We start from the raw sequence: 16653 nt of genomic DNA, 5'->3' as shown, positions 1-16653 counted from the left end.
AAAACTCAATATTCTACCATACGGCTCCCTTTTTAGTAAGGCCCTTTCGGTTCCCCGCCCTTGTTCACATGGATGCTACGCGAAACATAGCATGTCCAACCTGGTATTCATTGCAGGTGTTAGGAGGTCATGTGAAAAAGAATCGATCGTCGGACGCTTTAACTTGAGGAAGTGGGCCTGCTGGGAAGGCCTTGGGGGGGCGGGGGGGGTCTTCAAAACACCTGCCTTCTCGGCAGAGCCGCGGGGTAAACCGAGTCCAAAAGATGATGTCACTGTGCTCAATTAGCATGGCCGAAGGGAACGGACGAGGGGGGAGGTCTTTATCGGTGGCAATGTGCCGGTTGTGCTTTGGAAGTGCGAGATTCCATCTGGCGGAGACATGTTATTTGTCGCTTTGTCGGATAGAAAGTGTCTTGTCGTAATCCAGATTGAGCGCTGCGCATCCGTGTTTTCTCGGATGATGATTTGTCCATCTGGAACGCGAGGGAGGAAGAGGGATTTCAGATGGGGGCGGGGAATGGAGTCCCGTGTAGTAGCGCATCTGGAATTATGTACCTCGTCCTGGTTTGGGTGGGGAACGGGGATAGAATTTCCACGCTCTCCAGGTGTGCGTCGAGCTAAGCGATGACTCGCTAAAGAGGGGAGGCCATTCCGGCTTTTAGATTTATAATGTGAGCTGGTTCACGTTCTGGGATGAATCAACCGCAAGGTTTTTGTCCAGTAAACGCTGTTTTCGCTCTACACACAAAAAAAAAAAATTCAAGTTCCTCACAGGATTCATGTTACATTGCGTATTATTCTTATTATTGGCTCTTACGTTGTTGTTGTGACACTTCAGAGTCTTGTGAAACTTCCCCTCTTGTGTCCAACCTGTGACGTAAAGCGACTAATGCAATGGAGGATTTGGGAGATTTTTTTTTTTTTTTTAAATTCACGTGCCTTTACAGCTTTTTGTCAACCAAAGTGTCATTTTATTTGTTTATTTTGGCTAATCTACCTTGTTTACTTGCCATGGTGCGTGGCGTTTGTTTTTAAAGCGGTGGTGTTGAACCTACGGCCCCGGGGTCATATACGGGCAACTGGAGCTAGACCTTTCGGTCAGCCATCCAAACAAAGAGTATTTCATAAGGCTGGACATGCAATTTTCCAAACATATAAACCCACTCACCTTAAAAATGTACCTCGGTTATTTTCTCCCGATATATCAATAATTTGCTCCTTGAAGGGTTTTATAAAGGTTCTCCACCTCAGCTTTAAATCAGTCCGTGTTGTTGCATATGAGTTATCGGGTGTTCGTCGTCGACTGAATTTTTAAAAACATTTTTATTTATTTTTTGATCCTTTTCTCCCCATCCCCCCTCCCCACCCAGATCCATAAAATGCCCTTTGTGTCTAGTTTTCAAGTGTCCTTAGATAGCAACCATAAGTGAATGCCTACATGTACAGTTGAGAGAAATCATGCATGGAGAAGTACGGAAGCAAGTCAAGTGTCACGTTTGTTTGAACGTTTGTTTCATTCATTTTTTTTTTCTGTGTAGCCACCTACAGTAGATTTGTAAAAGTCACATGTAAATGTTGGTATTGAAATACAAGAATGAAGCAGACTCTCGCTGCTTTTTAGATTTGTATATAACGGCTGTAGCTTTTGTCTCTGCACCAATGGGGCCCGCATGGGCAGTGGAGAGAACAAAAATCTGCTTCAAATACGTCGGAAACCACTTGAGACAAATATACAAATGACCCGTTTCCTAATGTTGGTGCTTACTGAGGGCTGCTTACATAGAAATGTAAGCAGACAGCCCCCACCCGGCTCTTCGTGTGCGCAAATCTGAAGCAAGCAGATCTACGCCGATGTGGAATGGTAAAAAAAGCAGTGCTGTGAAAATGTTTTGACATGCTCTTTATGCTGTTTTAACGGAGGGGAGAGCGTCTTCAGGTGTTATAATTTAGAAGAAATTATTACTATTTCAAAAACGTAATAAACGACAAAATAAAGTCATGAAATTGTGTTTTAATGTGCAAAGACTCAAATATACGAGCATAGTTTCAATCATCTGCTGTCCATGTTTCGAAGCGTATGCCATATAATAATTATTATATAATATAATGATGAGTATTTCCTCCAAAGCTCCCTTTTTGGCTTAAAGTCAACACAATTTTAATTAATTTGTTACGGTAAACGGAAAGAGCCTTCAAAGTGGATTGGACAAACATGATGTCACTCACACGAGCAGGGACCAATCGGAACAATACGTTTGGGGAGGAGGGGTTACTTCCGTTAGCCGGTCGAGACAGTGAACGCAAACTGACCATTTATTTCTCTCCTTAGCATAGATGCTACAGAACACACACAAAAACCTAATTTCTTTGAGACGTAGCCGTTGCTAACTCATGTTATGGTTTCCTTTCTGTAACATGTAAACCACGTTCACAGTTTCCGGCTCTATCACCTTTGAGAACACTGATTGGTCCGGCTCGCCAGTATTCTACCCAATTGGTGCACGGTTGGAACTTTATCGTAGTTTTCAAACAAACGTTGGGCGGCGATGTTGAAAACATGGCGACCCCGGAAATGAACGAGGAATAAAATATAAAACTATTATGGCCGAATGGCAAGCTATTGGCGCATAAATTGAATCGGTGGGGTTTTGACGTGTCCAACCACCAAGCGTATACAATCTAAATACAGCCACTTTTGTCCCAATTCTTCTCAACTTTTCAGAACATTAGACAGCACAGCAGCACATGAAGCCCTCTAAACTAGCGATGGCGTCATTCACGGCCAGTGTAGAAGAGCACTTAATTAATTTGCCAGAATATTTATGCCTGCTGTGTTACTTTTGGCCCCCTTGGTGGAAATATTCTCGTGCTAAGGGTTGAGCGTTTGCGTTTCACTTGAGCGATAACCATTGGACCTGGCCTTGTGTCAACAAATGATTGTGGAAGAGTGAACTCTAGTGGACATTGGCTGGTTTACACGTATCCGTTTATTTTCTACTTTTCAATGGATTTGTTGCTAGTTACAAAATTCAGGACAGCATATGGTTGTATTCAGACAACCTGTACAGTTGTAAAAGGGGTCCTCTGTTAACAACGGAGCTCCATTCCAACTTTGACGATGCACCCCGGATACGTACGTAATTCCGAATGCGGTCAAACAGAGGAAAATCAGTTTTATTGTATGAAAATGACTTCTAGGTTATATCCGTGAAACGAATGGCAAACGGTAAGTTGTAAAGCAACACTATTGTGGCACTTTTCCTGTTCTATGTTGTGTAAAACTAAATACGGTAGTCATTATGGCAAACCTGGTGGTATCATACGCTCAGAATATTTTTTCAAATGTAATTAAAACGTGTCTTGTTTTCTTCGACCTTACTGTACTTTCCAAAGCTTTCATTGTGCGTAAGATTTCATGTTATATGCTACCTCGCCATCTTGTGGCAGTTAATGTTACGGCTAAACCGAAAACCTGAATCTACTATACCTGTATTTTGCTTCATGTAATTCAAGTTTGGTAACCTTTTTGCTATTCGGGACCTCATATGACGTTTTCGTGAATGAGTGAATGAAAGTATGCGTAAAAACAGTTGGATGGAGAAAATAAATGACTCATAAATTTTTAAATGAAAAATGACTCATGTTTTTTCTCCATCCAACAGTTTTTACCGACAAGTAAAACGTTTTGATGGTACAGAAAACTAAAAAGTTTGATTTCGTCAACTGTACAGTCAACATATGGAGCCCCAGATTTATTTGTAAAAAAACAACAAAAAAAAACCCCCCAACAAAAATAAAAACTAATATGTGTCCATAGAGTAGCTGTGGCTCAGACTGGACAGTTAAGTAAGCAAACTTGGCACACCTTCTCTACAAAATGATGGACAAGGATGATTTATTTTTATTTTGGAGCTACAAAAGCATTATGAAAAGCTTGTCATTCTAGACTATTGGGGAGAACGGAAACTTTAAGGGCATCACATATTGTAGTTTCTATCAAGAGCTGCTCCAGTTGCTTACCCAGACGTTCAAGTTGGTAATGAGAATTATTTTAAGAGCACAAATGAGTATTTTGTGTGCATGTAACACTTTTATCGCGGGTGTCTCAACAAAACATGACAAAAAAGGGTGTTTGGCTAGGCTGGAATGGATTAATGGCATTTTAATGAACTTCAAAATGAAAAACTGATATGGTCTACGGGTGAACCGAGTTACAAGCTTGGTCAGAGGAACAAATTCAACTCATATGTCAAGGTACCACCGTATTTTAATGACCGAAGTATTTAGAACCTATCACTGTGATTACATCGTACTGTAATTTTTTTTCTCCTCCCATGTCACATCTGTGGCTCCGACAAAGTGCAAGAGTTTACTTTTTAAAAAAGATTGAAATGTAAGGCTTAATCAGTGAAAGGCTTCAAGTTCTGAGGAATCGCGTTGAGCTGGAATGTCACCATTTAGAAGTACAGCAAATCGGACAATGCGGCAGGCAGGTGCGTCATCAGCTGCACTCGGATCCACCAGTACGGCTCCATGGTGTTGTACCTGGCGTACGGACGCTTGGACGTAATGGCGTCGGCGATGTCGTCCAGCGTGGGACTCGCATCTTTGTGTCCGCCGTTGCACTGTGAGCGAATCAGTGTCATGGTCTGATCAAAGCGTCCTTTCCCGTAATCCTCCCGGACGTCCCGCGAGGCCTCGCCCCACAATTTGTTGGCCGTGCCGGCCAAGACTTCGCGGCTCAGGCTGCCCGCGGCGGCGAAATTCCCCGGCTCGATGACGGACACCTTGACGCCCCATGACTTCATCTCGTAGCGCAGGCAGTCGGAAAACGCTTCCAAGCCGTACTTGGACACGCAGACGGGCGACTGAGCAATATTGCCCATCCGGCCGTACAAGCCGGAAACATTTACCACGCGACCTGCGAGAGAAACGCAACAATGAACAAGAAATGACGTGGCACCGGAAGGACATCTTGTAGACTCTTTTGTGGATGATAGCTTAATTCTCACAAATATTTCCTGTATTGGCCAAAGTCACCTGGAATAGGCTCTAGCGCATCCGTGACCCGAGTGAGGCTAAGAGCTGGAGTGGATTGCGTTAGGTCATCGCCATAACGAACCAAAGTCCACCCTAAACCTCTTTTGGATGCCACGTGAAAACAGTTCCATTGCTCAATTGACGTGAACTTGGCTCAAGAGTGAAATGTGAGTCATCTGGAACAGGATCGCCAGCTGAGAACCCAATACGGTCACAGGAAATATTTGTATGAAAAACACTTCTCGGGATAAAACAATCTAATGGAAAAACAAAAAGTATGGCGCTTCGTTGCCTGCCACCGGTCACCTCAAAACTTTTTAAGTCCGTGCAGCCAATCCAAAAAGCCCCCCCCCCCCCCCCCCCCCGTAAACACGTAGACGGTCAACATTGTTCCGGATCAAATACAATAGTAAAGTCTCGTGGTCCAAAGCTAAGCCTCGTCTTGAGAGAATTACTCCAGCCAAGAATGTGGCCCGCAGCGTCACAATTAAGTCATCCGTTGGCGTCTTTGCGGCAGCGAAGCACAAAGAACAATCCCAACGTGATGTGTATATTTTCCAAACCGCCCGAAAGCAAATTGTCACAACCTCATCATTTGCGGTGACTCTGCGCTAATTTAGCCAGTGGGCCCGTCGATCGAAAGCCTCTTCCACGCAGAGGTCAGAGCTGTGATGAAAAATGAATTTTGTTGCCCCCACCCTTGGCCCGGCGAATGAGCGGCAGAAGCGCTTTGGTGACCCGGATGGTGCCCCACAGGTTGACCTCAGAAACTTCTTTGTAGGCTTCCACGGAGGTGAACTCCACTCCTCCGAACGTGGAGACGTCAGCGTTGTTGACCAGCGCCCACAGACCTCGGTGGTGGATCCCGGACACCAAAAAAAAAAAAAGTTACAAGAACGAGCAAAGATGTCCATCGACTCGGGATTGTTCTAACCTCTCTGCGAGTCCTCCAGGTTGTCTCGGACGAACCGGGCGGCGCCGTTCACCTGGTCTTCGCTGCGCACGTCCAGCTGGACCACCTTCATGCGCTCGGAGCGGAACTCCTCCAGCACCTTGGCACCCTCTCCGCCTTTATCCTGCAAAGAAACTATTCTCCATTTTGTAGCTCGTCATGTCAAAACACGACGCGGTTACTGCTCCACTTTGCCACAAATCAACGCGTGTTGTCAACTGCGGAGCCGCGATACTGTCTTTCAAATGCATTTCCCTAAACTTTATGCCATTGATTGCCACACTCACCTTAAGCAGGCATCCCGCAAAGACGCTGAAGCCAAGTTTGTGCAGATGTTGGGCCAGAGCCAGACCAAAGTCGTTGTCACAACCTGTAATGAACACCGCTTTGCCCGTCGCCTGCACAAAACAAAATACCAATGTAAGGAGTGCCGATGTACTCTATCGATTGAGGCGCCGAGTCTCAAACTGGATTCCCCGGAACCAGGGGTCTTTGAGCCGCAGCTTGGGGGTCCGTAAGATAATAAGTGCATATGGTGTGCCAGTAAAACAAAATAAACCAATCAGTCCTTCCTATTCGATATACAGTATTCTTTTTTTTTTTATAATTGTAACATCGACAAACTTTCTTGACATCAATTCATTCCTACTTTCATGTTAGCCAAGGCCTTGGCACCATTTTAGGGTGGTACTGCTGGAGCAAAAAAAAAAAAAAAACAACCAGAGCTGCAAATAGGTGCGTTATCGGCAGAAAATAGGTTCCACCGAGAAAAACTATGGCTATTTTATTTTATTTATGTTTTTATTCAGAGATAAAGATGTTGACTACAGAGTAAATGCAGTAATATCACGAGAAATAAATTCACCTGATAAAATAGGACTTATTTGTTCACTTGTTCAACGTTGATTTCAATACCATAGTAAAACTTTGTTGCGGAAAAATGACTTCTTCTCCCCCCCATAAATGCATTTTGTTTAGTTGGCGAACCCGCGCTGCTTTTAAAAACTCCGTATCCAGATAATGTTGCTGGTGATGCGTTCACGGCCGCACTAGTTACCTCCACCAGCCCTCTGGGGATCCGAGGTGTCGCGACATACAGGGCGAAGAGCAAATAGCACACCACCACGCACTCGCTCGCGTTCGCCTCCGGCACTCCCAGGAGCCCCATGGCGGCGTTCAACAGAGCCGGCAGGCCGAAGCCCAGTGACACGGTCACGAATGCGGAGAAAGAGACGAGAAGGCACACTCGGAACGCGGAAAGCGGCGCCATCTTGGCCGAATGCTGCCTTTACGTTCCGGGACACGCCTCTCGGACGACAACCTGAGTGAGACAGACATATTCGACTCCCGATATAGAATAACGGTTTTATTCACTCATTTGTTGCTTATGAGGTGTCAATACAGGCAATGAGATCAATGAGCGAAAATTCGAGAAGCTATAGTCAGCGAAACCGGAAGTACATTGGAGTGAACCATCTCCCTTCGTGTCAGGTTCAATTTCATGTCTTCGGGCAGTGCTAATTTGAAACGATGAGTCTTTAGGTTTTTTTTCATGGTGTCTATAATGGGGACCCCACGAAATCGAAAATTGTATTCTTCTTTGAAATACCGTGGTTGTTTTAAGAGTACCCACAATGAGACTTCAATGGTCGGTTCTGAATTCAAAAGTCATCATCACTCTTGTCCAGCAGATGGCGTTTCGAACCTCCCCTGGAAGCGCAAGGCGCCCTTGCTTCCGGACCCCCCAAAAAGCCGTCCGATCCCAGGCCTTCGTCTTCGTCTTCGTCTTCGTCTTCATCGAGCTCGCTCTCCTCTGACTGAAAAGTAAGATTACACACAACTTGTCAACCCCAATACATGTCCGGGGTATGTTTACAAACGAAAGAAAGGAATGTCCAGCCAAAGTATATATTTAGCTAGTACATGTAGAAGAGACATTTGAAATATTTCTGGAGATTTACCTCATCGCTGTCACTAGCCAGCATGTTCCCAATGGCTGTTCCTAATTAACACAAAACATCAATGCGTTTTGAGGCTCTTGTTTATTATTTAGCAGGTCACATTTACATACCCGTCAACTTTTCGGAGCGCCAACCTGTATAAACTGGCATGTTATAAGGATTTTTTTTTTTTGGTAAAGCATTTTATATGTCAAAATAACGGCAGAAAAAACCCACGAAATTGTCAATGATATTTATTGTAGATCTCCATAATACAATGTCTGCTTAATGTCTAATCATCATTCTACTTTGTGGCATTACCGTGTTCAGAGTTGTATTCCTGCGTTACTTTTTTCACCAACTCCAAATCATTTGGAGTTGGTGAAGAAAATTTCCGAATCCGTATGATTTGTGCGATACGGCCATATACGTAAGATTCACCACAAAATCCGTATGGACTATGGCCAAACCGTACGAGTTGACAGGTATGCATTTAGCGACGAGAAACTGAAAAATATGAAAACGGTGGCCGCATGTTGTACCCCCGAAACTGTAGCCTTATCTGGAAACTAACTCTTGACTTCAAGCGTAATTGTTTTTGGTTACCTGCCACAATGTCGTTTAGAGGGAGCCTCGGATGAGAAGTTTGACACTCATCAGTGTCGCCATCTTGGCCTTTGTCCTCAACTGTGTCCCGTTCATTCACTGCAATGCACACAAACACATTTTTCAGTGCCGCAAGTGACCAACGCCACAAGGTCTATCTGAGCTGCTCATGTTTTGAAGCTGCGTTTGTCTCACTCGAACTCATACCGTCCCCATAATTCTCCTTCGGTCGCCGCATCATCCTCTTTCGATTGTTTTCCTCCTGCGGGTGAGAAAAGAGAAACTTACAAAAAAAGAAAAACAAGCGAATAGGACTCTTTGTTGAATGCGCAGAACGAAACACGTCCCGTAATCTGAATTAAAAAATACATTTAAAGCCATCTTTGCGTTCGCACACCTCAAACATGTTGTCTTGTCTGATCTGTTTTTCCTGCTGCCACTCGAGGTAATAGAAGTTGGCAAAGTTTTCCACTTGCGACTTATATTGCTCCTCCAGCTTCTCCTCGATCTTCTCGTATTCATCCATAAATAATGGCCTGAGACATCGAAAAGGAACATCAAGTCTTTGCTTACAACATTCCAGTGACGATAATAATAATACTGTTCAAACAAAAGGTTTGAATCATTGTATTTTTTTTTTGGGGGGGGGGCGGGGGGTTGGATTGGTCAGTGTTGTCTGTAAGCTTTATAATTGCTGGTTTGCCCAACGGTTGCTCCTTATTCCACGTTTGTGCGATACTGAACTTTCTCGTACTGCCAAGTCAACCGTGGGAGTTTCTTTATCGCGGTACGGCGTATTTCCCATTTTTCGTGCGTCACACCGGAAACTTAACCGGACACTTTGCAGCGTCTGAAGTCTTCTCTGATTCATCTCCAACTGCCAGTGTTTTTTTTCTTTCTTGGCATCCAGACTGGCGACATCGGAAACCACGTTCCTCATCATGACTTTGGTCTTCTCCACATTTTCCTTGGTAAAGGACAACCCCATTTTACGATACCGCAAAAATAACAGTGTCAAAAGCTCATCCTCGATACAAACCAAGACCTCCCCGATGGCGCGCCTCAAGGCCTTTTCCGTCTCGCCGATCTCCAGAGGTCTGGCGATGGCCGCCGTTCTCAATTTCTGGAGGAAATCATTTCACGGAGAACTTTGGATCTCAAACTTTGCGCGCGAATATTTTTCCTCACCCTTAGGTCCGCCTCCTTTCCTAGTAAGTCATACAGAGACGCTCCTTTTGACGTGGCTTCCGATGCCAGCTGCCGAGCTGCTTTTAGATCCGAAATCTGGACAAAAGAAGGGAATCGTAGACACGCAGACGACGTTCAAAAGAATTCAAATCTAAGGAAGCGCTGAATCCACGCCGCAAAGAATGAAGCTTTTCGGGGACAGCGGTCACTCCAGTAGGCAGCTATTTGAATGTTGTTTTGGCTTATAGTAGTTCATATTAATGTCACAGTTGTGCATCAATTATGGACCCTTGCGCGTGTTGCCATCCAAAGTGATTTTTTTTTTCCGTGCCTAAATATTTCTAAAAACAGGTTCTCATTATTTGTGCATGAAAGGGTGAAGGCAGTTCGAAGGGTTCAACTCAAGAGCAATTCAGTTCTACTCTATCCACTTTCTTCTCCCATTTAAGACTTTACAGCCACTCAAAATAGGCAAACTACCTCCCCCATGGAACAAATAAACAACCCCCCAAAAAAAATGTTCTCACTCGAGTGCCCAGTTCAAATTTGAATTTGTTGTTTTCCTCCTCCACTCTGTCCTCCGGGGCCATCTGCTTGGTTTTCATTGCGTTGTACAGCACCGAGGTGATCTTTAGCATCTCTTTCACCGCGTAACCGTCGGCCTGGTAAAGGCGCTTGGTGTTCATTTTGATGTGAGCTTTCGTTGCCTGTCACAGGAAGGGATGCACATTCGTCGATGGGGGTAAGGGGATGGGGGATGGGGGGGGGGGGGGACTCGTGTTCATTTGGAAGCGAAAATGTTACCATGAACTGAGCCGCCGTCTTGATGAGGAATACTCTGTCCGACTCTGTGTTCATGTCAGACACAATTTCCATCTGGGGTTCATAACTATATTCGAGAGGAGGAAATCGGGTACATCGTTGAATGGATGAACACAGCGGTCACCAACCTTTTTTGCCCCGCGGACCGGTTTTAATGTCAGACAATATTTTCAAGGACCGGATAAATACAAAAAAACAAATATGATATGACCTGCATGAACATTGTGGTATTCTCTAAACTAATAAACACGAATCGTGACGCGAGGAACGTCCTAACTGGTCGCAACAATCTCCGATGGCTGCGGTCATGTTTATTAAACGTGCCTTCAAAGTAAGATATAGCGCAAATACAAAGTTTAAGGAAATACAACTCACCATCGCCGCATATTTTGCAGAGTGGTCTTGGCGCGTGGGAATCTCCCGTTGAGATAAATCCGTATTTTAAGGAGCACTCCTGATCCCGTCTATAAAATGGAGCCTTTCTCTTGGAAGTTGTCGGCTCCTCTTCTGCCCCCTTTGTTTTTTTTACTCATTTTGCTCGCTCCTGAGTTTCACTTTGCCGCTAACCTATCACGTGACCGAGAAGCGCGCCTTGACCCGCGTCAGGAGTGACACACCGTAGACGGGTGTAACACAGGAATCTGGTCATTTTTTTTTCTCAAAATAAAACGTCTATCAGATTCCGAAATGAATATAACGGAAGTAATGTAAGCTATTTATTCTTTCTGCGCGGCCCGGTACAAAATGACCCTCCGCCCGGGGTTTGGGGACCGCTGTGTTAACATACAGAAATATAATCATGTGTCCCGGGGGATGCGTGCTATGAATGTCAATCGCTCGGATGGAGCTAGATTAAATGTGGGATTTTGCATCGTGTCGGCATCAAAAGTGGGTGCAGGAAATTCAAATGAATAGAGCATATGAAACGTGGCATATTACTTACCTCGTTGATTCAAAGGACACTAAAACAAAAAAAATCTTGCCACGTACATCTCAGGGTTTTTTTTTTTTAAACCTACCATTTAGCGAGCCATATTAGGATTTCCGCAACGAGCGTGAAGTTGGGCGTCCGGAAGTTTTCCACCGAGATTAGGCGAGGGAAGCCCAACGCTCTCATCATTTCTGTAAAATCTATCAAGAGATCATCTCAGCAGTAAGATTGAAATGAACGCCGCATATTAGCCTATGCTACTTACTTTGCAAGTCTCTGAAAGACATCTCGCGAGTGGGCTCCGAGAGACGAAGTTTATGAAGGGCGTGCAAGTCAAAACAGCCGTAAAATAGGAAGCCTAAGGAAAATGCACGCATTCATCCATCCGTCTCTCCATTTAAAAAAAAAAAAAAAATATATATATACAAATTTGCACGCTAAATGACCAATTGCAAAGACGTGTCGTTTATCGTCTTTGTGACCCTCTTTTTCCTTCTTTTTTAAAAAAAATTGAAATACTGCCAATTCCCTTCCCATGCTGCCATTACCAACATCGTCTTGTACTACGTCACCGTGACGACACAGCCGACTGCAAAGCCTCCGTTTACGTTCACGCGCGCATCGCAAAGCGTTTCCTCGGCAACACAAACAGCAACACTATTTTATCGTGCGAAGTGGTGACGTGGCACAGTGACGTAGGGCGGTGACGTGTCACGTTTGACCGCACGGTAGTCAACGAGTGCAAATGCTTATTATTTGGGATACAAGTCATCGCTATTTAAATCATTTATTGTCGAGCTTCATCTAAAAAAAAAAAAAGACTTAAAATTCCAAACGGCGATTTAGCTTGAATATTAAAAGCATACAGACGTGTAGTACGGAAATGTACGGTCGTAACGAGCGTGTGTTTCACAAGTCATTCAAACATTACCGAGGAAGTTTCTTTCGTAATAATTACTTTTGGGAGTTGAGACTACAGTACCGTGAAAATAAACACACTTGAGAACATTTCAATTTCTAAAAGTGTTTATTGTATATATCTACAGTATGTCATTCATATTTCCGGATGAACGGTATATATATTTTTTTCCCTCTCCCTACCCGGCGTTTTTTTTTTTCCTTTCTGAATTCTGATTGTAATTTCCCCATTGCGGGACAAATAAAGGATATCTTATCTTATCTTATCTTATCGTCACACATCCTGGTCAAGTAAAATGTCAAAATGTACAGCACATAACATGTCCACGTTAGCGATGCTTCCAAAAGTACTGTAAACATTTGATCAGCTTTTTTTTTTTAATGATAGAAAGGCAAAATGAAAACGTACAGGTAAAAGCTCTATATTCCGTGTTCAAAACGTATAGGAACGGCTTTGTTGAGCTTTCCGTGCAGTAACCTACGGCGGCATGTGGCGAGCAAAACACATTGACGGCAGAACATAAACCATTTAACACTGGTTAAAAAGGCCGGCGGCCGACACATCGGGTGCATCTCGGTCAATTACAACATGCTCATATATTCAAGTAATTCCATTGAAAAAGAGAAACTTGAAGATTCTAAATGCGCTACACACGCATGATTATGACAATCCCTCGCATATTCGCAGTCCACTTTTCACAAATGGGGCCAATCCACGTTTGTGGATCTCTCCCCTGCTAATGACTCAAAAACGGCCCTTTTTTTCTTTTGTTGTTGTGATGTTCCGCGCCCGAAATAGGATTTGTTGTCGACCAAGTATGTTTGACATGATGCATCTTCACCCCTTTCTATGCATGTATACTTGTGCATTTTCTTTCTAATTGAAATCATCTGGAAGACATTTATTTTTAAGATTCTGTAAGATCAGTTTGAAGTGATGAGAAACAGTTTTGAGGCTATAACCAACATTCGCCAACTCAACAAGTTCGAATCTTATCGAAGAAACAATCGAAATGTTATTTATGAAAGCAAATGGCTCGGAATGGGCCTTTGTATTTGACTATTTGCGGAAAATAGGGGTCGCACACCGCCACAAGGAGCGAAAATATGCAAGCCATTGCCGCCCGCCTTTCAAAAGGGTTCCGATCGCCCGCCGTTGCCACGGCGTGGTGACGAAAGCTCGTCAATTCGTTCCGATAGCATTTTTGGCGGAGCACAAATACGCGGGCGTTCCCTCCATATATTTCACTTTTTGAATCCGACCGATGAAATCATTGAATTTTTCCACCATACTTTTCTGTTTTGAGGTGCGCCCGTATGTCGGGTGCGGGAGTGTAAGTGCATCCCCACTTCCCCCGCCTCATTTGAGGAAAGTATCGAGCTTCTTCTTGATATTGTCAAAGGAGTCTGCCCCCATATAATCCGCCTGGCCTCGCTCCCATTTCTGCTTGCGCTCCTCGGAAGACGGCCGCGGCGGCGACGGGCGGACCGCCGCGGCCGCGGAGGCCAGGCTCTCCTCCGTGGCCTGAGGGAGACGGACAGGGGGGGGGGGAAGTTACCCGCCAGTCCCATCTCAAAACACTTTGTAAAATAATTCATAACAAATAGCACAAAACGAATGCCGCAGAAGCGCTGGTGTGAAGTCGCGGCCGAGCCAACAAGTTTTGCGTTGAGCTTCTTCCATACCCGCGCACTCCAAAAAGTAACCGTGTCACTGTAGGGGAACTTTACGGGAAAGGAAGGGACAGTAGTTACCTCCAGGGTGCATTCCGAGTGGAAGGGCTGGTCTCCATATTGCTCCCGTAGCATCGGCACAACGCCGGCGGAGTACAAGGCCCACCAGTCTAGGAGGAAGGTGGGGGGGCGCGCGCTGCCGAAGATCCCTTTGGTGTGGGCATCCAAGCCGTAGCTCCAAGGTTTGGTCTTCCCCAGGAAGTGAACCACCTTGGCACTGCCGCCATAGCTGGAATGAAACCAGGTGGAGTCAACGGTGGGGTTTTTCTCCACAAAAAAAAAAAAGACAACTTTATTTTTGTCAGGTCAATCAGACAAACTTTAAAACACAAGAGAGACGAGGAGTCAAGCAGATTTGTCTTTTACTTGCCTGACAAACTATTTTGATTGCATGCTGCGTAAGTAAATGAAGTCCTTGCCGTGTCACTGTAGTAAGTTGATGATACATCTCAAAGCAGAGAGCGCTAAATTCGATACGATTACTCTTCCAATTGGAAGATTATGACTTCTGTCTTGAAAAAAAAATATTGAAAACACTCAAGTATAAAACTTTTGTCCCGAAAATGTATTGCAAAAAAAAAAAAGATACAATTTTATTCTCATCATGTGATGAATTTATTTTGAACGTAACATTTTGTTTTCTGAAATATACCACACATTTTCTTGCAAAATTAGTCGTAAGATAACAACTTTAATCATTCAAATGTTTTTTTTAACCCTTTCATGCACCAATAATGATAACACGATTAATGTCAGATTTTTTTTTTCCTCAACTATCCAGCAATTTTTTTTTCCCCCCTCATAAATGCGCGACTAAAACAACACCGCCTTGTGGAGTCGGGGGTAAATGTGGACGAGTGACGTCTCTGTGTATGAGCACATTTCCCCTGCCTTGGGAGATTTATTCATTGGCCAGAGCGCTGCTGAAACTGACAAGTGGCGACGGGTAAAAACGCGTTCATCATTCCCACCGTGTTGCCAGGAAAACCAAAACCTAGAGCTTGTCAATGAGGTTTATTTCTGAAGTGGGGGTGGGGGTCGAGGCGGGGGGGGGGGGGGGGGATCGCACGGCCACAAGGACAGAAAAGTGGACACACAATGACCCGGCTGAGTGGTAAACATAAAAGGTCTTTAAATAAACAGCTCTATTTGGGGATTTGCTATCAGCTGTCGAAGTAGAAACCCTATCCGGAGTTGCGGGCGTCCCGCTCCTCATCTTGCCCTGAACTCCAGGTCACTGTGCGATTACGAGCGCGTGATTTACGTACGCGCTGTCACAGCTTCCGCAGCCTCTTTGCCGGAGTAGGTTTTTTTTTTCTGTCTTCCTACGCCGCAACTTGAAACAGAAGCGCCTCACGCCTCTTTCCGCTATGTCGCCAATGAGGGCGACAACCCAGGTCTTTTACTGGCAACGTTTATCGTGACAACCCCCACCCCCCCCCCCCCCCCCCCCCTCCCCGACTGCCCGCCCCTTGACTGCCCACTCCAAGTATTCAAGGCACCCGCACCACGTCGGCAAATGGCTGAGACACATACTGCTTAAAGGCTGGTAGGTAGGTATAAATGGCGATGCTGCTGAGGTTGTAGATGAAGGGGAGGTGTTTTGAAATGTCAGCCGTGGCCCAGTCGCTGAAGAAGCCATTCAGAACCCCTTGGTCTCCCCCTGAAACAGAAAGGAGGCAACCATCAAATGATATGAGGACTGTTAGATTTGTGTCCCGCTGCCATCAGTCCTGACCTTGGGTCTTCACCTTGATTTTAAATTCATGCATTTTCCAATCCGCTTTATCCTCTCAAGGGTCGCGGAGGGTGCCGGAGTCTATCCCAGCTGTCTTCAGGGGGCGGGCGGGGGACACCCTGAACCGGTTGCCAACCAATCGCAGGGCACACAGAGAGACGACCAAACATCCGCGCTCACACCCCGGGACAATTTAAAGTGTTCAATCAGCCCGCCGTGCATGTTTTTGGAATGTGGGAGGAAACCGGAGCACCCGGAGAAAACCCACGTAGGCCCGGGGAGAACATGCAAACTCCACACGGGGAGGCCGGAGCTGGGATCGAACCCGGTACCTCTGCACTGTGAGGTTGATGCGCTAACCACTGGACCACCGGGCCGCCCTGATTTTAAATTGGACCGTTAAATTGGTCCTGTTGTTAAATCCAGCTTCTTTCATCATCATCATCTGGCTAAATTAAAGCCTCTCCTTTCCCGACAGCAATTCATGCCTTCATTAGATCTCAACCGGATTACTGCAAATCACATCATTTTGGTGTTAGCCAATCCTCCATTAAGCGTCTCCAGTTGTTCCAAAATGCTGCTGCTCGCCTCCTGACTGGCGCTCGTAAGAGGGAGCACATAATGACCTCTGACCCTGTGTGTCACTATATCTCAGGGAGCAGGATGGAAGTGTTGAGGCCCCGGTAGCTATTGACAAGTATCTTTTCAACATATTGGGATGTAAAGAAGGTAATGGACAAGTATTGCGATGTGGTGTCTCGATCGGAGGGTCGTCAGTTTTGGT

General features: G+C 45.1%; 3 protein-coding genes across 9 annotated transcripts in view; all 3 read right to left on the bottom strand.

The window, feature by feature from the left end:
• Window positions 1–4249: 4249 nt before the first annotated feature.
• On the bottom strand, window positions 4250–7419 carry bdh1 (3-hydroxybutyrate dehydrogenase, type 1). The gene is made up of 5 exons (XM_086102459.1): window positions 7050–7419; window positions 6280–6390; window positions 5975–6116; window positions 5739–5891; window positions 4250–4921 (listed from the first exon to the last, which is right to left on the bottom strand). Exons 1-5 carry the CDS (start codon window positions 7260–7262, stop codon window positions 4458–4460), a joined length of 1083 nt encoding a protein of 360 aa, XP_085958585.1. The 5' UTR covers window positions 7263–7419; the 3' UTR covers window positions 4250–4457.
• Window positions 7420–7551: 132 nt separating this feature from the next.
• LOC147187219 (clusterin-associated protein 1-like) lies at window positions 7552–12132 on the bottom strand. The gene is made up of 11 exons (XM_086102460.1): window positions 11745–12132; window positions 11568–11679; window positions 10531–10615; window positions 10254–10433; window positions 9727–9822; window positions 9372–9661; window positions 8936–9074; window positions 8734–8800; window positions 8539–8637; window positions 7954–7994; window positions 7552–7809 (listed from the first exon to the last, which is right to left on the bottom strand). The coding sequence occupies exons 1-11, from the start codon at window positions 11854–11856 to the stop codon at window positions 7654–7656; spliced, it is 1377 nt and encodes a 458-aa protein (XP_085958586.1). The 5' UTR covers window positions 11857–12132; the 3' UTR covers window positions 7552–7653.
• Window positions 12133–12487: 355 nt separating this feature from the next.
• The window catches only part of gyg1b (glycogenin 1b), a 111372-nt gene continuing 107206 nt past the window's right edge, over window positions 12488–16653 (bottom strand). For all 7 annotated transcript variants that reach the window (XM_086102454.1, XM_086102453.1, XM_086102452.1 and 4 more), the window contains 3 exons: window positions 15668–15794; window positions 14153–14360; window positions 12488–13922 (listed from right to left, as the gene is read on the bottom strand). In XM_086102454.1, the coding sequence (XP_085958580.1) occupies window positions 13758–13922; window positions 14153–14360; window positions 15668–15794 (500 nt within the window). In that variant the 3' untranslated portion in view covers window positions 12488–13757. The remainder of the gene's footprint in view (window positions 13923–14152; window positions 14361–15667; window positions 15795–16653) is intronic.

Source organism: Hippocampus guttulatus, chromosome 21 (genome assembly GCF_054856545.1).
Source record: "Hippocampus guttulatus isolate MCC_2025c chromosome 21, RoL_Hgut_1.0, whole genome shotgun sequence".
Lineage (NCBI taxonomy): Eukaryota > Metazoa > Chordata > Actinopteri > Syngnathiformes > Syngnathidae > Hippocampus > Hippocampus guttulatus.
This window is presented reverse-complemented; position numbering and strand designations above follow the sequence as displayed.

Coding starts and splice junctions, on each gene's coding strand:
- bdh1 (XM_086102459.1), bottom strand. CDS start 7,262: ATGGCGCCGCTTTCCGCGTTCCGAGTGTGCCTTCTCGTCTCTTTCTCC. Junction 5,892..5,974: donor CCTGGAGGACTCGCAGAGAG/GTTAGAACAATC, acceptor TCCACCACCGAG/GTCTGTGGGCGCTGGTCAAC. Junction 4,922..5,738: donor GCTCATTCGCCGGGCCAAGG/GTGGGGGCAACA, acceptor TTTCTCTCGCAG/GTCGCGTGGTAAATGTTTCC.
- LOC147187219 (XM_086102460.1), bottom strand. CDS start 11,856: ATGCGTGCATTTTCCTTAGGCTTCCTATTTTACGGCTGTTTTGACTTG. Junction 11,680..11,744: donor GTCTTTCAGAGACTTGCAAA/GTAAGTAGCATA, acceptor ATCTCTTGATAG/ATTTTACAGAAATGATGAGA. Junction 10,616..11,567: donor CTAATATGGCTCGCTAAATG/GTAGGTTTAAAA, acceptor TCTCGAATATAG/TTATGAACCCCAGATGGAAA.